Source organism: Morone saxatilis, unplaced genomic scaffold (assembly GCF_004916995.1).
Source record: "Morone saxatilis isolate NCDOM2014 unplaced genomic scaffold, NCSU_SB_2.0 Contig0, whole genome shotgun sequence".
Taxonomy (NCBI): domain Eukaryota; kingdom Metazoa; phylum Chordata; class Actinopteri; family Moronidae; genus Morone; species Morone saxatilis.
Window position 1 is genome coordinate 4,017,893 of NW_023339650.1, and position 19,839 is coordinate 4,037,731.

A 19,839-nucleotide genomic window follows, 5' to 3' on the forward strand; every position below is an offset into this window, starting at 1 on the left:
CCGAGGGGAATGTCATTAGCAGGGACAGATCTCATCCTGTGATTGTGTCATCTCACAATATTCACCTCTCTCCGACTGCCATTCTCAGTATCTGCGGTGGTGCTGCTGCGGTCTCGTTAAAAAACATGGTTTGTGTAGGAGGAAGAAATATTATGTCTAACAATTCTAAAACAGATGTTTTAATTGCACACAGCATCTGTAGCTGCTCACAATGTGACAGCAAACAAACTGCTTTACTTGTCGCAAATTGACACTTCTCCATCTGTGTGTGGGTGTGCACCCACGTGTGATTTGGCCCTAAAGACACCAAGTTGGCCAAGAGACTCCTCTGTCTCTCTCTCCCCAGCCAGAGGGCCCTCTGTTCCACCATTGTGCTGGAATGCTTTCTGGGACATCCAGCTGGAGGCTTCAGTACCGGGGGCCCAGCTATCACTCAGACCCATGGCCTAGCTTCCCCTCACCATGCTGGGCTGAGGAGACACTCAAGAGTGGCTGTTGGGAGGATCGTCGTCACTGTCTGTTCTCTGATGGGACCTGACAGCAGCCTGTAGCCTGTCAACACATTCCTGCACAGCTGCTCTTAAATCACAAATGGGATGGCTGTAGTGATTTTTGCGTGTGTGCCTGTGCGTGCGTAGGCTGGAGCACAAGTGTGGAGCTGTGTGTTTGACTGCATGAGCGTGGGTGCGAGCGTGTGGCCGTGTGTACACGTATCAGTTTTTGAGTGATGAAGTGTTTTTGTGTGTGCAAATGAGTAAATGTTAACACACGAGTCAGGCCTACTTTCCATTTTAGTAATTCTCCAGAGATACAGCTCTGTCTCCCAACATTGTGCAGTTGCGGCATTGAGGCTGATAAGGAAATGTTTAGCCAATTTAACCAGACTGTTGAAATGATTTGGAATCCTCACCAGGCCACTAGGGCATATCAAATGCATGGTGGAAAACTGGATTGTTTGTACAGTGGATAAGCGAGCTGAAATACTTAGAAGCAGTCTGTTGTGCTCAGTCAAGGGGAGTGTGAAAGAGCTGTGTGTGCTCCTAGTGTTTAAAAGTATGATTGCTTGTCGTTTTGATCTACTGTGAGTGTGTGCAAGTATATGATGGTGTGAATGGAGGCTGTACATGTTTTCATACATGTGTGCTTGTAGCGGTGCACATGGGTTGTTGTGTGTACACTTTGCTCACACATGTGTGTATTTGCTCAGGGAGTTCTAGCCGTGGCCTCTGCAGCCCAACATTGACCTCCTTCCTCTCTCTCGCTTACTAATGAACACAATGTGTCCTTTCAGATCCATGAACGGCTGCAGCACTACGAAGAGGGCAAACCCGTCCCTGTCCTGGACAACGCTGCAGCTCTGGCCAATGAAGTAAGTTATTTTTTTTAGGAAGGCTTCCATTTATGTGGTCGGAAATACAGATGGGTGACAAGTGAAAGGAAAAAGCAACATAACATGTCTTAATATGTAATGTATACTAATATATGATGTTCCCTCATTTGGTGTTTTGATGGTGATGCTAGAAAGCACTCTCCAACATGATGGTTGAAAACCTCCTCTAGACAAGTCTGGCGGTTGATTTATTGTTGTGCTACCATTACTGCGGTGGCAGAGTGAACACATTCACACTGACAGTGGAAGCAGAGTGGTTTGGGTTACGGGTCACGGTAAGCAGTCGCACCCTCCGACAGATGAAGGTAGTGGAAGTTATTCAGTACTCAGCAGTATTCAGCACTATTCTGAAACTGGTTATGACACAGGCTTTGGGGAAAAAATAACACTGAAGTACTGCCTCTTTCTGACTTCCACAGTCTGGATGTGACATTGCTGTGTCAAGCAGCTAATTAAACCAAGCAGGAATCAGTTATGATTTAGACTAAAATTCCAGGATTCCTTGCTTCACAGTATTATCCTAATTATCACTAAAATATGCTGAAAACCCTTAAAATGGCACTAAAACATCCTGGAATCACTTTACATTACACTTTGTTAGGAAACAAGCATGTTTTTTGCATAACAACTCATCATCTCCCTGTCGTTCTTTAGTTTGGAATCCATGGTATTTCCACACATCCGGCACAAGCCATGGTGACAGGCTTAGAATTTTGGAATGACTGGAAGATGCAGCCCTTCCCCGGTACATTAGCAAGCCAGACATCTTTTTTTTTAAGTCAAGCCATTGACACATGATATTTATGATTATCCCAATTATGAATGTTCGTGATAAATTGAATTTTAAATGTTTTTTATCACAATACGCAATAATATCGTATATCGTCCTATCCCTACTAGCAAGACATATGCAGGGAGGGGACTCACCATCAGACCTGTGTAACGAGATCTTCTTTAGAGATCTATCCTTTGGTGACAAGCTTGTAAAGCAGTTGAGACACAAGTAAAATTTATTTCTTGGAACAGAGGATTGTGGATTTTACTTCTTGTTTTCAGTTTCTTGTTGGAACAGCTAATTACAGCACAGAAGAGATAAGTCGTCTGGTCATGTGTAAAACTGGACAAAATTTAGTTTAGTTTAGTTTTTTGTAGATGTTGGCATTTGATGATGGACAAATGTCTTGGCGAAAGTACTAATAGTTCAATTTGCTTAGTGTTAAACACAGGTTTACAAGATCGGTGCCACTGCACTAATAGCGGCTTGTGTACTTCCACCTACAACCCGTGTTTGTCTGTAGGCTTTCAGTTGGGTTGAGTTCCAGTGACTGTGAAAGCCGCAGTGTGTGATTAACATGGTGTTCATACTCATCAAAACCATTCCGTGAGTGCTCGTGTCCTGTATGGAGGACTCTGCATTTGTTATGTTTCTCTGCTCATTTATCTGGGGTTTTCCTTCAATTTGTCACCCGCCTACACACACATTATGTCGTCTCTGTCTTGCATGGGCTGTCTTAATGTTTGACTTTGAAAACCAAACAAACATGATTTGCTTATACTCAAATCCAGAGAGACTTAGTGTAAGCAGGTAGGTAGTTTGTCTCGATCATCAGCATTACAGCATTCCGATATTATGCAGATCGAACTGTCGTTCGTAAAAAAAGTGCCAAGTCCCTGTAGCGCACACACCCTCAGTCACACATACTTACACTCAGCACCCTTCCCAGTAGCGTGCAGAAGCCGTGGCAATGTTTGTCCTCTTTCACCTCCTACTCTGAACTCTGAACTGTCCCCTTCTTGGTTTTGGTTTTCTACACTCTCTCTCTGTTACAATAACACTACACTGTCCCTACTCTACACCCACCGCCTACCCTCCTCCCGCCCACTCTCTGCCCAAACGTCTAGCCATGCACCACGAAATCGAAAATCCAGTTCTGCAAAAACACACCGATCATTTTCCTAGGGCAGAAACCGGATAGAAAGGCCACTCGTTCTGAGGAAAGCTAAAGATGGATGGGCACATTATGACAAATGATGGCAACTACAGATGATTGTGGAGAGAATGAGTTGCGTCATATAAACAGAAGTCAGTGGAAGAGAGAACACATTTAATATTCAGATTGAGAGAGAGAAAGCATTGTAGCGGGATCACCTATGGCGTGCATTCCCTCCTCATTAGTTAACCTGTTAATGAGAAGTCATCACACAGACAATAATAGTACCAACAGGACTGCTGGTGATGAATTTCTTCCATTGGCTCTGCTGCTCTCGTCAAGCTGCAAAAGATATTTAGTCTGATTTATTGAGTAAATGTCCAGTGTCCTGACATTTGTTACTGTATTGTTCATCTGCAATATTTATTGAAAGCCACGTGTGCACATAAGCATGCAAGAACCCCACTCATATCCACATGTGTGCATACACCCACACACCTGTGTAAACCCAAGGACCAGCCTGGCATGGTGAACGGAGAGGAGGAAAAGCCCTTTTACTGGTGTGTGGTTTTGTTTGAAATCCCTAGCTCTGTTTATTGTAATCAAAGTGCCTCCGACTATTCCTCCCCTTCTAGAGAGCCCACAGCCATACATCATCCTAATTAGTACTGAGTCAAGGGAAAGACGAGAGAAAGAGGGGCTGAAATTTCTACAGTTGGTTGGGGTAAAGACCGAAAGAGGAGAGAGTCCACAGTGTCCTGAGACTGTCACGAAAGAGAGGCCGTCTTGTGGTCTAGAGTGGTTTTCCTGACCTTACAGGCCACAAGTGTCGGTGAAGGAGCCAAAACGTTCCATCCTGGAAGCTTCACATGCACCAATACAGATGACCGGAGTCCCCAAACCATCCAGGACCCTTAACCAAACCAGGATGGCTGAGCCTGAATTTGGAGAGACAGTATTCTCAAATAGAAATTTTATTGCTCCTTTTCTGTCTGTGTGTTTGTCCTACCCTGCTGTTAGCCCTGGCAGAGGACACCGCTAACCAGATAACACCAAAACAAGAATTCCACCAGATTCAAGCAGCCAACGGAGAGGGAAGGATTGCTTCTGTTTCTCTTTCCTAAGTCTTTGCTCTGCCTCCCCCAGATGTGGCAAGAGGCCATAGACTGTTCACAAGACCCCCAACTATCAGCCTCCATCTTCCCTCCCCCTTACAGATTTTCTTTCTCATTCTTTTTGTCAAATTACAGACTTTCAAATTTATGCTTCCTGGTAAATGCCCCGCAAAGTGTCTCCCCGGGATTATCAGGTATCGGAATAAAGCCCTGAGATGGTGTATCAAAGCATCTCTCAGCACACCGCAATCCTGAGTCCCTCTTCCTTGGCCAGTCAAAAAAAAAGAAAAACTCCTAACCCGGAGAGTTGCAGTGTATTTTTAAAGCGGATTGTTTTTCACCCGTGTCACCGCTCCAAATGAATGCTATTGAAGTGGTGGCTGAGGACCGAAGTGCAACAGGAGAGATCTACAGTGAGATGAAATTCATTTCGGGCTTGGGTTTCGGGTAATGGAGGCTTAATTTATTGCCTAACATAAAATGACACTTCAACCCCCGTCTGCCCCCGGCTGCACTGTCTAGCACACACAGCAGGTGACTGCCACTGCTCAAACAAACTAGCACGGCCAACGCCGCCTGAAACACGATCGATACTGGGCCCAGGGAGCAGGTACTGTATTACATACGTATAAAGACATGCCGGTGGGTGACTGCACACACACTTTTATGGATGTACATACACGTTTATTACTGCACACACGGTCTCTCTCCAGCCCTCATTAAGACTGAAATAGAAGCACTCTTGCCTCATTGTGGAATGTGAAATACCACATTACATTAATCTAAAAGGGCAAATCAGCCTCACACGTGAACCCGCTCGATGTAAGTTCCAGTCCGTCGATCCAATCAGTCTCTATCAGTGCCTTCAAAAGCTAAACACGCCACTTCAGCAGTGAGCTGAGCGCCAGCCCCTTGTTCCAGAGCGGTGTCTATCGCATGAACTGAGACTGTATGTCCTGGTGGCTGACTCGTATCCTTCTCCTCTCCAAAGGCACCTTTTCCTTCTCTGGCCAACTTCCCAACATCTTTATAAGCACCCAAAAACCTGCTGTTACTTGGAAAGCCCACTGGGTGCCATCAGAGAGCACTGGTCTGCAATCCATAATGGGAAAGAGCCAGACAAACAGAGAGGGAGGGGGGGGGGCTTCATCAGTGTCAGGTGGATCTTCAGTGTCTACAAACATTTAGTAAAGATACAAATCTAAATTCAGACCAAGGAGTGTAAAGTGTAAATGAATATAAAATGATCTGGGCTGATAATGAAACCAATAATTGCCTTTTTGTTGTGGCCGACACTGATTTAACTGATAATATTACTCTTGCAGTTGTAAAATTGGACAGTGAAGGCTTGCCTTGTTAAATTGAATTGTATCTTGTAAATGAATAGTAGACACAACAAATGCCATTTAACATAACATTTACTATCTTCTTCTCTCTTAAAGTGCTAACAGACAGCAATGCCGTTCATATAAATTCATCTATACCTGCCTGTGACTATTATCCTTGCAGTGAACTCCACAGCCAATATCAGATAAGCCTCCACATTATTGGATGTATCAGCTGACACTTTTTTATTGAAACAATAATAATAATAATTTCTCAGGATAGTTCAGCCACTGATTTATGATGATGAACATGCAAGCATTTTACCTTGTCGATCAAATCTTTAGACTCCATTTGCACCTTTTGTTTCTAATTGTTTAACTTCATTCGTTTGTTTCCATCATATACTTTAATACATATAACCTTTGAGTTTATGTTTGAGAAAGCTCGAGCTGTAAATAAGCATGCCTGCAAGTTATTATTGCTGGTTAAAATAGTTGCGCAACTGCATCTTAAACAGCTCCACTGATACACTGTATGTATTTCAAGAATGACCCCAGTAAAAATACATTTGGATCGAAGTCACTTTTAGAATCAATTTTTTCTTCTCTTTAAATTTGATTATTTGCATGAGAAAAATTCATGTATTCATTATTTCCTTTTTAATTTCATTTTTCTAAGAGTGTGAAAGCCAGTATTTAGACCGTGAGACTTTAAAACTTTTATTGAAAGCTATAAAATATAATAATAGGAAAACATCTTTGTGCATGACTGTGTAAAATCGAATCAAAATGCTGTATGAGCATGAATTCAGGTTAAATTCTCACTGCTGTCAGCCGCTGTGTTATTGATCAGTTACACACTAAATCAAGCCAAATGCATTTTATTCATCATATGAAATGGATGACGCTGACTGGTTGACATCAGATTTTTTTTAATAAAAAGTTTTAATATGTTTTAATAAAAGCACTTTGAAAGAAGGTCAGCTTGATATATTGGCAGCTATATATCAAAGCAGCGAGCCCGTAGCCGTTCAGGGTCAATGGAGAGCTATAAACTGACATGCTGGGATCAAACTTATCTAAACACTGCACTGCCTGCCGTGACATTTAACAAATGAAATAAACAGTCTCAAAGGAGACCCGTATCATTTTTTTTGCCCCCTTTCTCACTCTCTGTGAAGGTCTACGGATGGAAAATGTGACTCCAACATTGAAGCATGAAGGTAGAGAGCAGAGTCAAACATGTCCCATCTGTCCTCCACGCTGAGTTATGGGACAAGGTGCTTTAATAGGACAATATGAGGGACTGGAAATTTACAGTTCTCTGTCTGTCTTTGCTTCCCTCCCTCGCTACAGACAGTTTGGCGATGACATGATAGATGTCTCCGTATCAGAGCAAGAGATTTTCCCTCACTAAAGACCCTGACCCCGACTCCCCCTGTATCTCTGCCTTTCTTTCTTCCTCCATTCTTCTCTCAGTTCCTCCGTTTTTCTTCTCTTCTCTGCTCTCCTGTGATTGTGTGTGCTATCTCTTGTTTGCCTCTCCCTTTTCACATTTCTTACACTTCCCCTGCCTCCCTCGAACCTCGCTCTTTCAGGTTGTATTTTTTTCTGTGTATTTGATAAAGTGAAGTAATGCCAGGTTGACTGAGGTTCAACTAGAAGAACCTTGACCACTGTGACTATTCATTAGCGTGGTCTCTCTCCCTTGGGGTGTCAAAGCTAATGGAAATAATGAAAAGGACCCCCCCCCCTCAAGCCAAAAGCACATGTTCCTGTCTTTTGGGTAAAGTGACATAGTGTCCTGCTTAACCCCAGTCTAACCCCCCTGTCTTTACCTCTGCCTCACCTCTGTTGCCTTATTCCCGCACCGCAGGGGTCGTTAGTCAAACAAACTGCAGGTTTTCCCAACCTGTGTCACCATCTGCCTTAAAGGAGCACGCTGCATTCTGGAGAGATTTCTCTGTTCATTTTATCTGTGACGTGATGACAACAGAGGCACCAAAATGACCCATGTCTCTCTTCACACTTCTTTGCTACACTGCTACGTGTTAAGACTGTTAATATACAGTATAAATTGTCAATCAGCACGTAGCATTTTCCTGTGAGAAGAACTGACCTGTTTGCTTGTAATGTTTTTTTTATTATTTGGCTTGTGAATTTATTGGCAGTTGTACACTTATCGCGCAACTCTTTTATGGTTTGTTTATATTAAAAACAAAAATAAAATATTTTTTTATGGGTCAAGTGCATTTTATTTGTATAGCTCAAAATCATTAATATTGTCTGAGAAGGTTTTACAATCTGCACAAAATATGACATCCGACATCCACTGACCCCCGATCTGGATAAGGAAAACTTCTGTAACGGGAAAAATGAAGGAGAAACCTCAGAAAGCGACAGATGATGAATCCCTTTTTCATGATGGATAGACATGCATGTTATGCATTAGACAGAAGTAGCAGGACTGGAATTGCAATATGGAGAAACAGAATGACAATTTAATGAAGTACGTAACTTTGAATATGAAGTAGAGCTGGACAGATAAATGACCTTGATCAATTTATCACCGATATTAGCACATTGCATATACAGTATATGCTGTACATTTAGCAATGTCAGTACAGAAATTCTGAATATACAATATGTTAATGGTAGTTTTAAAATTGTGTCTACCTTACGTAATTAGTTCACCAGAAAGCAATGACAAGTTTCATTTTCAAATGAGCCCTCAGAAGAAACCTTGGTCACAATCCTTAAAAAAAATTTTTAGGGATTCATCAGAAATGTAGGTTTATGTTAGAAAAAGAAAAGAAAATAGGCTACCAGCTGATATATCATTATAATAGTATCAGTATCAGTCAGTCTATAATGGCAAATAAATGTGAAGTGCACCAAGATAAAGGCATCATCAACTTCTGCGTGACTGAAAATGTGTAATATTCTTTTACACCAGCTTGTTTGTCCAGTGTGCTCTCTTCAGGGTTTCAGCCGTCAATCATCCGTCTGTTCTGATTTTGGACAGATAAACGGTCTTGCAGAGGCAGGGGTGGTCCAAAACAATAAATCACTTTTGCATAATGTTTTATTTCAGTTTGTATTTCACTAAAAGACACAGACTTTATTTTACATTATTTATTGAAACTAGAGCTTTTCATTATTGATTAATATAACAATTATTCCCTTGATTAATCGTTTATACTATAATATGTAATATATAGGGGAAAATCTGAGTTTCCTAGAGCCTAAAGTTACTGACGTCTTCAGATATTGTTTTGTCCGAGCAACACGATATTTATTTTTAATGCTGAACATGTTACCTTAATAGATTTTCTGACTAATCATTTCAGCTCTACATTTCATTATGCTTAAAAATAATGATGCTTGTATAGTATATGCTGAAGTGCACCAAACAGAACAGGACACGTGGGCTGCTACGGTGTCTATATTCCTAACACGTAATAGATCCGGTGATCTAAGAGTATTCTTTCCTGCGTACTTTGAGGTATCCTCAAAAGCAGAACTGCTCCACCTTTACTACAATTCACATACATGTGGTACAAAATACACGTAGCATCATGTACAGTATGAAAAAACATGACCGTGCACGTGTGTTTGATTTTCTCCTTCACTTAGCTCTCCCTTCACACCGCAGTCTGTGATCTCCACTGGCCCTCCTTGTGTAGTCGACATTTGCTCCTGATCCCAGTTCAGTACAAGCAGGTCTTTGTGTGCGACGGCTCGTCTCTTCTCTCCGCACTCAAACCACGTCCAGGAGGATCACCCATAAATCAGAGCGCAGACGGAGGAGCGTGGCCCTGGGCTTTAGAAGCAGAGTCACTTGTCTCAGAGCTACCAGACATTCATCATGAGCAGAGTCCAGCTCAGTCCCACCGCTCTGAGATGCTCTCACAGCTCCTATTGTTTCCAAGAGGAACGGACTGTTTTCTTTTGTTCTCCAGATTTTTATTGAAAAATGATCCTACTGAATAGTAAATTTAATCAAGACGAAGGTGGCAACAAGTGCAGATTGTAGGCCCCATGGAGATGTATCACCTCGCCTCCCATTAATATGCACCTAATTTAGAACAATATCACCTTTCCTGTCCGATGGCCTCCTGTTGCTTAGGGACCGCCTCAACGTACAAACAGCCAGTTCCCTCGAGGGTATAACTGTACTTCTTACACATGCTTTTGAGGGGTAATTAGCATTTATTCATTTTCTTAACACAAGTCAGTGAGTGTGCTAATAGTCTCCTATGATAATAAGTAGGGATTAACAATAAAGATATACATTTTTTTCACCAATAATTACCAGCTCCTAATGGTCGATACCAGTAATACCACTAATAATTTCACATCTTATATTTTGAAAACGAAATAACTAAGGGTAAGAAAGGCAAAGGCGGATGATTTAATATTCCATAGCTCTGTTCTAACCATATCTAACATCCAACATCTCTATTCTAAAAAAGAACAGTTCTGACTCATCAAATGTTTGTTTATTTTTTGTAGTTCATCAGAAAACCTCACAGACATACTTTGGCTTTCATAGAACATAAAGCTTATCAAATGTTTTGCTTTAGAAATCAGTAATTATCGTGCATCCCTAGTAATAGGACAAGGCAAACCTTCCTGCCATTGCTCGTATAATATATCAAAATAGAATTAAACCACAATGTTGCCTGATCACGTGTGATACAAATAAACCAAAACTATCCTTTTAAAGCATGTAGCGAAGCTCAGAGAATGGGTAAAATGGTAGTGAATGAACATGCAGAGGGTTGAGTGAAAGATGTAAGAATGAAATAAGGTGTGACTGAAAAATCCTATGTAAGTTGCAGAGCCGTGCCGTTGACAGCTGAAATCAGACGCTGAACTATAAATCAAAACCTACTCTGTTGGTATTTACAGAAGAACTGCAAAAATGATAATCTCTGTGAGAACCTCTACAGAAGACATTGGTATTTTTAATATCCTCCCCTGATATATCATATTGTAAATGCATATGTGTTAACAATATGTGTCTTCTCTTCTTTAGTTGTCCGAGGAGCTGGAAGGGAAATCAGCCAATGGAGAAATCAAAGAGCTTCTCCAAATACTGGCCAAACCCCACGTGAAGGTGAGTTTGGCTCCTGTCCTTCATTACAGTCTTAATTCATCTTATATTCAGCAAATGCTAAGGAGCTACAATCAATACCCACAGGTTCTGGTTATCGCAAAGAATCAAACACAAACTTTAAACTTTATTCTGACTGATGTCGCTGGCATTTAAGTCATGTGATTATTGTGGCGTACACAAAATAATCTGGCGGTAAGATCCAGGCCTGCGCTCTTCCTGCAGCCGCTGGCCTCGTTATCCAGACGCATACAGCTACAAAGTGAATTTACACGTTTTTATTTTCAAATGCATAACTCTGGCCATCTATCAGGCCCTCCAGGTGTCTCAGCCAGACAGAGCTGCCTTCACAGTGGCGGGATAGAAGGAGAGCTTGACGGGCTCCTTTTTTAACGCACTGTCGTCATGCTGATTTGGGCTCTGCCAGAAACAACAGCTCAGTATGACGCCCTCCCCCACCACAATACACATACACACACAGAGCATACAAATATTCTATACTCTCTCCGTGTCAAGGGTTGTAAAAAGACAGCGGTGCTCCCAGCAGGATCAGGCATTAAGTCATATCAACATGTGGATTTTTGAATGTCTGTGCTAGTGATGTAATAATTCATTTCTTAAATTATAACAATACAGTTATATACATATAGAAACAGTTACAGTAGATTGTAGATTGAAAATTGGATCACATCCAATTCAGCTCATCACACTTAACCAGCAATCCCCACATAGACATCTGATACACACTCAAACACACTCGCACAGCCACTATCCTGAAGACAAACGGTGGAAATCTATCACAGCCTCGCTCTCCTACTTTGCTACGTGGGGACGCTGTGATCTCCTTTGTCTCTGTCAACCCCAAAGTGAAATGCGCCGGCAAACGATCACTGTGCTCGCCATGAAGCATGCCTGTGTCAGAAACCCAGCGTTTATTATTTTAATTACGCTTACAGCAGAGGTATTTGGCGTGGCAAAGGTCAATCCATCAAAACACAGAGTGCGTGAAGGTCATCGATCAGGAGGCTCGGCAACTTCAGCTGATGAGGTGAGGAGAGGTGAAGGTAGGAGACGGGACTGTGGGCCAGGTGTACACACACACAGTCCAATCTCATATCCTGCCTGTGTAGGTATGTGGTTATAGTCCCAGGTAAAACCACCTATATATCTTTTTAAGTGTTTAGGTCTTTAAGGCTTGAGTTAATATTATACATCTTTAGTATTATGTCTAAATCATTAAATAGAGCTCCACTATAGGCGTGTCCCTTCCCCTCTAAATTTATGTGATGCATGGACTGTGATATTTTTTAATCACATTCATCTGTGGAAATAAATCTGATAAGAATTAAGTATTGCCAGTTGGACTTTGGTCTAAACAAACAGAATTTCATTACAATTTCTTGGAGTACTAACGCCAGCCAACCTTCCAGCTTGAATTTGTGTTCTTGTTTGTTTTCATTGCAGATTTAAGTACAGCAGTGTTCATCGGCTAGGCTTTGGACGTAGCCTTGTTGAGATTAAAGAGCAACCCCCTTAAAAAATGTGCTTTAGGGTGTGTGCTCTAGGGACACTTTAAATTTCCAACCGGAGAGGGCAGTGAAACTCTGCTTTTGTTCGATTAGATTGTAGATTTCAGTCTTTTACTTACCAAATAAAATGATTGGGTCACTGGTGGGAAATGAACAAGAACTGAATTTAAACATGTAAGAATACATTAAAAAGCTAATAGAAAGATTTCTGGTATAGTTCACAGGGGGAAAATCTTCTCTGTAACTTCAGCTTTGTCCTCTCAGGAAGACCTTCACCAGTATTTACTTGTTGCCTCTCTTGGCTTTCTTTGTTCACTTTAGTCGCTCTGTTCTCCTACCACCTCCACATGCTGCTCAGCCGACCTCCACTCCAGTGTGGAATGAGATCAGCCAAACAATGGAAAATATTCGGCTACTGCTTCCTTCATTGCTGGCTGACAGCGCTGTCAGAAGCACAGAAGCAACTGAGGCCAAGGAAGGCGACCTACAGTGCATTGGCATTTTATCAGTGGACTGGGGTTCAGGCTTTGAGATGCCACAAAATGAATGCAACTGAACAGACTGAGAATCTGTTAACGTAAAAGAAAGCTGGACTTGTTTGTCCTTTTGATATCAAAAGGCATCTTATGTGCAGTGTTTTGTCTAAGATTATTTTTTGGCCTTTATTGGTTAGGAACAATTGAAGAATGACAAGATATTGGGGGAGAGAGAGGGGATGACATGCAGCAAATGGCCCTGGGCTGGAATGGAACCCAGGCCGCTGCAGAAGGACTTTGTAATGAGGTCCCTTTAAAATAAATAATTATAATAATTACGTAACAACTTTTTCCAACTTCTGTAAGTTGCCACAAGCTGCAGTATGTCCTTTTTTGAAGTGTCATACTTTGTGTTGTCAAGTTGAGTGATTTATACTTGCACACAGTTTCTCTACCCACTTCATGACCTCTACTCTTGTGTGCTGCTTCGAGTCCATCACCAGGTTTTGAGCGCCTTGGTTTTAAACTGCCGGGCTAAACGCTCCCTGCTTCAGTGCAAACGCTTGGTTAACAATAGATTAGTTGCAACATCTTGGTGTGGAGGGAGGGCTTACTGATGTATAGAAACTCTTGGCGTTTTCCTGTCATTGTGTCTCATACCGTGGGCAGCATGTGGGATTCAAAAATAAAGTATTAAAACTTTGCTCTCTTTCTGTCTCCATCTGTCCTCCAGGGCACTTGATACCATACCAGCTAGCCCCAGTGTAAATCACAGAGCCGGGGGTGTAAAACACAAGCAGATGGTTGCTGCCTTTGAATGGCGTCTCTGTGCGATAGTAACTGTATCACTCTTAATTATGGCTGAAATGATCCATTCCTAGGGTGGGGATATAAATCAGGCTCTTTAAAACTCTTTCTCTTCCTTTCTCTTTCTTGCCTTGCCTCAAACTTTCTCTTTTACGATTTGCACATGAAAAAACAACTTTCACCCATATTAGCCCCCCTCAGCAAGACTAATATTGACAGTGATGAAAGTGCCAATTATGATGGCCGGCTGTTTCCGCCGGCGTGTATGGAGGTAGAGGTGTGTGTGTATACACGCTTGCAGAATTTGTTTGACTCGGGGCGGTGCGCGCTGAGGTTCAAGGCTTAGAGAGGGGTGGGCACAAGTGTCAAATCCCAGCTGGCCTACAGCAGCGTCTCCAAGGCAGAACGCTCGCAGCAGGGTCCTTCCCGCCTGGGGAGAGCTGTTACCCTGCACCTATCCAGCACCACCAGCTGAAAAACGAGCGGGCCGGTGACAGGACCGGGGGGCTTAAATGAGAGGCCACTGCCAGGAATGTACGAGCAGGTTTATTTAGTCAAGCTCAGTGATCTGTTTTTCTAGGATCCCTATTATGCCTAATGAACACAAACACACGAACCGAGAAAGGACGGGATGCCTGGAAAACAAGGGTGGTTTCGCTTCCCTTCTTAGTTCTTTCCGTCTCTCACTCTCCGTTCTCCTCTCCTCCTCAGGCCTCAGCCGCAGGGCATGTACAAGGGTATAACTCTAGATTTGATTAGCCGGCTAATCCACCAACACTGAGGCATAACAAGACCCACTGACTCATATCAACCCAGGAGGAAAGCTTCCATACGGAGACCTGTGTGTGTGTGTGTGTGTGTGTGTGTGTGTAAAACATTTGTACCTGTGTAGTTGTACTCACATGTCAATGGTCACCAGCCAGGGCATGTACCATGTGCTATCTATTAACATACAGCTGTTATTGCTACTTCCTAGAAAGTTTTTACAAGGAATTAGCTGTGGCTCTGTTACGGGTTGTTAGGCACAGCCATTGGGAGAATGTGGCGGCGGGGAGCAATGCCAGATTTAAGGAAGTGCCATCGATGAGAGGACACTCACAGGTCAGGATATTAGGCCTGATGGATAGCAGTCAGAGGAAACCGCAACTGGCAGGTTAGTGGAGGAAAGGTTGAGGTGAGCATGAGAAAGAAATGTGCAGGGAGAGACAGAGCACAATAAAGTTGTTCTATGGAAGTTCTGTTAACTTCTTATTTATTTACTTATTATGAACTATTTATTTACTACAACAACAAAGTCTCCTTTTTAATATAAAACAAATTGTTTGTGTGTTAATCGATCAAACAATAAGTTTAGAATGTAGGGAAAGATGCACATTTCACTTTTCCTGAAGACCAAGTTGACATGTTCGCATTTCTCATTTGTTCAACCAACACTGTTTCACCACTGTTTGTTGAAACTGATTACATATCAAATTTTAAGTAAAACTAACATTACTAATTAACAACATTCTTGATCAAGTAGCTTAAGTCATTTTAAGTGATGCTGACTTCATTTTCTAATTTTTATTTGTACTGTGAAAACAAAATGCTGAGTAAAACGTACTTAATCAGGAATCTTAGTGTAAATTAGTTTTGTAAATTACCAGTAAATTCTGCTTAATCAAGAATCTTTTTAACTTAGCTTGTGTTACTACATTTATTTAGAGTTAAAATAACTTCTTGCATTACAATGAACAGTCCATAATCCAACTTTTCTTCAGTTTACTGTGATATAAAAGAGAGAAAAGCAGCAAATCCTTTGACAAGCTGGATCCAGCAAATGTAAATGTCATTATCATGTGAATGACAGTTTTGCTTGATTTATGGCACATTTGAAGGGTGGAGTTCAAGTTGAGTTTAAGTTTTGTTCATTTTCACAGGTTAGAACCAGAAAATCACAAATTGGAAGAAAAAAAAATCCATCCAATCCAATCATGATCCAATCAATTAGCAAAATCGTTTTGTCAATCGACTAATGGACTGATTGACAGATTGTCTCAGTACTACTCCATTCTTATTCGAAGGACTAATGCAGCACAGCTTCAGCAAAACACTGTAGTCCTGCTTTCTGCGGCAGTGTCCCACCCTGCTGAGAGGCTGATGGACGCCTGGCTGACCCACATGTTGTCGCGACCCAGATCAGGTGCTGTGACTGACAGTCAAACGCTATAAAGAGAGCCACAGCACCACATGTATCCAACCTCAAGCTTAAAAAAATCCTCCCATTTCTCTGGGTTCACTATCACGGCACAGACCGGCTGTTTTTGGAAAGCTCTTGGAATTTGATGCCAAATCAAAAATTGGTTTTATCACACCCCCTGTGGGAGGAAACTGTGAGAAAGAAGGTAAAAAAAATTGAAAAAGAGATGGTGGCCACAAAGTCAGAAGCATTCTTCTGAAAATATTTGCTCTATGATATTTTATTCACCTCTGAATGTAGTGTTAGTTCCATTCACTGGCTATAACTGTTATAAAGTCATGTATGTTCACATGCAACATACTGATCTCATCACAATATTGTGGAAACTGCAACTACGAACTCTCCATCAATGTTTTGACACAGGTCTGGGTTCTCATTCCCATTCAGTTTTCTTTTATTGTCCTCATCTGCAAACAGTTTTCGTTTCCAACGTTCCAAGAGAATATTTCAATACCATAATGACAGCATCTCCAGACATACAATACAACACAAAGTCTGTGTTTATGTACGGTGCAGATGAAAGCCAGGAACACATTGTTAGGCCCATTCTGAGAAATGAACAAACTGATGCTGGGAACATTTTTGGAAAAATACATGAAAGATAAAACTGAAGAAGAGCAAACAAGAAGAAGAGAGAGGATTAATGGCATTTGAGAGAAGTTTGGAAAACGAGAGAAATTTGGGGAGGAAAGATGCGAACAAGACAAATATGGAATGAAAAGTGTGTTCTGCTGGGAATTTGAATCAATGTTTTTGGTCATTATTGGGCTAGTTTTCAGTTAGAACCCTATATAGGGTTGGTATGAAGATTGGGTATTATCAAAGTCCAGTGGGAGACAAGACGTAGGAGCAGTCAGACAATCAGACAGATTGTTACAGCCCGTCGTCACCAGGAAAAAAGCCATAATGTTAATCTGTGCAGGCAGCCTATTACAACCCATATTTATGTTTATTGTTAGGCGGGGTGAGGATACCAAGGTTTGTATCCCATGTGAAGCCAAAAGTCAGTGTTTACTTAAGTCTTAAGTTGCATAATGTTACGGCTATTAGTTATGTCACGTAACTTACGTAACATACTTATTTTAACCCAAACCATGATATTTTCATTACCTAACCAAACTGCGACCATTTCACAACATTAACCACTTGCGACTTAGTGTCACATGACTTGTGTAACATACTTAAGGTCCGGTACACCTGTCGCTGTACTTTCCAATTTTTATATATGTCATTTTGGGAGTCATTGGCAATCGACCTATTCTGTTTTTTAGTTATGAAGATGTGTTGGTTCGTTATCAACCCAGCAGTTTAGCCAGATTATCAAAACCACTTTTTTAGAGGTGAAACTGAAAGTGAGCACACCTGTAAAAAACCCTCTTTGCTCAGGAAAACTGTGTGCACAACTACTGTATGTCTGTCATATTGAACCACAGTGTTACTTGATGTTTACAATGGACAGTTAAGTTTTGACTAACCCGTGGCTTTGTTTAAAACCTGTATAATAGTCTGACCACTCACAACTCTTGCCCCAATGGACTTAACTGTGTAGAATGTGAATGTGGGGCAATTTAGGCCTTTATTACAGATTGGGCTCTCAGAGAGAGATGGGGAACAACATACAACAAAGCATCATGGCCAGACTAAAACCTAGCACGTTGCAATTCATGGTCAGCACCTTTAACCCCTGTCCACTGGGGTACCCCCGTTTTCCCCGACACTGTACGGTCGTAGGTCCTTACATATGAAGACGGCCACAGACTCCGTTATCTTCTGTGCGCGGGCAGAGTTTGGTGGCAGTTTGCAAAGGAAGGATCTGTCGAGTTGCGTCTGGTTTTGAATCCGCAGGTTTAGCCGGCGGTTACTGCAGAGGTCATGCATGGTGTCGGCTTAAGGTGGTTGGCGCAAAGTTGTTGTGTTAATTGGGAGTATTTTTATATGCCTGGCCACGCTTACACACTACCTTACTTTTGTATTTCCTGTGTTACAGGTTTTACACTGGAATCCAAAATGACTACCAAACGTCTGCTTTTAAAGTTGGAAGGGCTGTTCGGTGTGCCTTGTTGTTGTGTAGTCAAGTGCGGCCTCTGTCCGTCAACGCAAATCACCAAGGTGTTGCTCACCGCGCCCCCACTGGCCAGGGGGCTTGGATCAGATTCAGAGGATTTAATGGAATCGATATTGGAATTGGGGAAAAAAATATATTGCAATGCATAGATGATCCCTATCACCCTAGGTCCAGTATGTAAACATTTAGTAAGATTTATTGGCAGAAAGATATTTTCAATTAAAGACCGAGCGGGTCCTCAGCTACGGAAGCTGCCATGTTGAACCGCCATGATTCTACAAGTAGGCAGAAAGGACAAACCAAACACTGGCTCAGACAGGCCCTGTTGCCAAAACCATGGTTTCTCCTACACAGTTAGAAGAGGGCGACAGTTTTCAGTTGGTTGTAATCTGCAAATCTCACCACTGATGCGCTACATGTTACACACTGGACCTTAAAGGTAGGATTGGGTAATAAATAAACCAAGTCCTAACAAGTATACAAGATGTGTGGCTCTGTGTGTGCATTTGCATGTTGTGTGTCAGCTGGTCTCTCAGTGGAATCCTGGCCACAGAGTCCAGTTGTGTCTCCTCCTCTCATCTGCTCCAGTTAGCAACATCTTGACGCTGACTGCAGCTGCTCCATGTCATAAAACCACTGCTGCTCTTCTCACCATCCCTCTCTCTCTGTCTCTCTTTTATCTCTCTTCTCTTCTCTCTACTTTTGTCTGGCACGATGGGGTGGAAGATGTTTTTCTCACTTTTCTCTCCCCCTCAACCACGGGAAAAAGCAGCACGGTCAGCTGCAACTTGGTCGGACACGGAGTCGTTAAATAGTTTGGAAAAATGAATGTCCAAAATGGATCATTCTTGTCTGCGTCCCGTCATCTTTTTTTATGTCTGGGCTCGTGAAATGTGTGAAATGTCTGACGCGACTGAGAACTTATTACTTTGAGCCCGCCGCCCGAACAAGTGCAGAACATCAAACTTCTCCGGAAGATGTTCAAAACCCCTTGCCTTGGAAAGCAATTGGTAACTGGGGGCAAAAAAAAGGGATGCCCCCCCAAACCCCCTCCTCTCAACCTTCACTGGCAGTCTCTGTAGCAAAGTGTCGAAAGCGTGTGGTTGCCTTTTAATCAGGAGAGATGTAATGGAAGGGAGAGCATGGGCCTAATGACAATAAACGCATGTAGCTACAAGTTTTGGCTCTGAAATGCTTTTAAATCCATAACCCGCCTTGAAGGTACACCCAATTCATAACCATCCTCCCTGCTGTCTCCTGCATTTTCTCTGCACCTGCCTCAAAGAAAGAAATGATAGATTGAACTCTTAATAGAAGTTATTGCTACACTTTATTTGGCTAAATTAGACCGAGGTAAAAACTAAGGCCTTTATGGCTTGACTGATACCCTTCCTCTTGTTTCTTTCCCTCCCTCCATCCTCTATCCCTCTAATTTCCTCTAGAGTGTTTTGCGTCATGAACTGTTGCCCAGAGAGTTCGACCCTGAACTACTCCGCTGGCAGAAGACTTGACGACGATGAGGATTCAGTGGAAAATTCATAAGAACTGTCAAGACAAAGGAACCTCTCCGTAAGTAACTTTGTCAGTCATCTTTGGCACATGATTTATTTGATATACAAAGTGGTTTCAGCAGCTTCGCAGACGTTTGAAAGATGGGTATGGGAGTTAACAGATTGGTTGGCCACAACATCCCTAAATCAAGTCCCATGTTTTCCCATCTCTGTTAGCTTTTCAGTGAGGTATAAAAAAAATACTTTAACTTCTCAACATAAAGTTATCATAAACATCCTGATAGATAGAATTAGGGTTTTGCTCACTAATCCCTTACCATTTTATCCACTTC

At 42.0% G+C, this 19,839-nt stretch overlaps 1 protein-coding gene across 1 annotated transcript in view; it reads left to right on the forward strand.

The window, feature by feature from the left end:
- mpp7a (membrane protein, palmitoylated 7a (MAGUK p55 subfamily member 7)) overlaps window positions 1–19,839 on the forward strand; it is a 136,836-nt gene that overhangs the window by 56,322 nt on the left and 60,675 nt on the right. Inside the window, exons 4-5 of the mRNA XM_035655306.1 lie at window positions 1,292–1,369; window positions 10,803–10,883. Coding sequence (XP_035511199.1) covers window positions 1,292–1,369; window positions 10,803–10,883 — 159 coding nt within the window. The remainder of the gene's footprint in view (window positions 1–1,291; window positions 1,370–10,802; window positions 10,884–19,839) is intronic.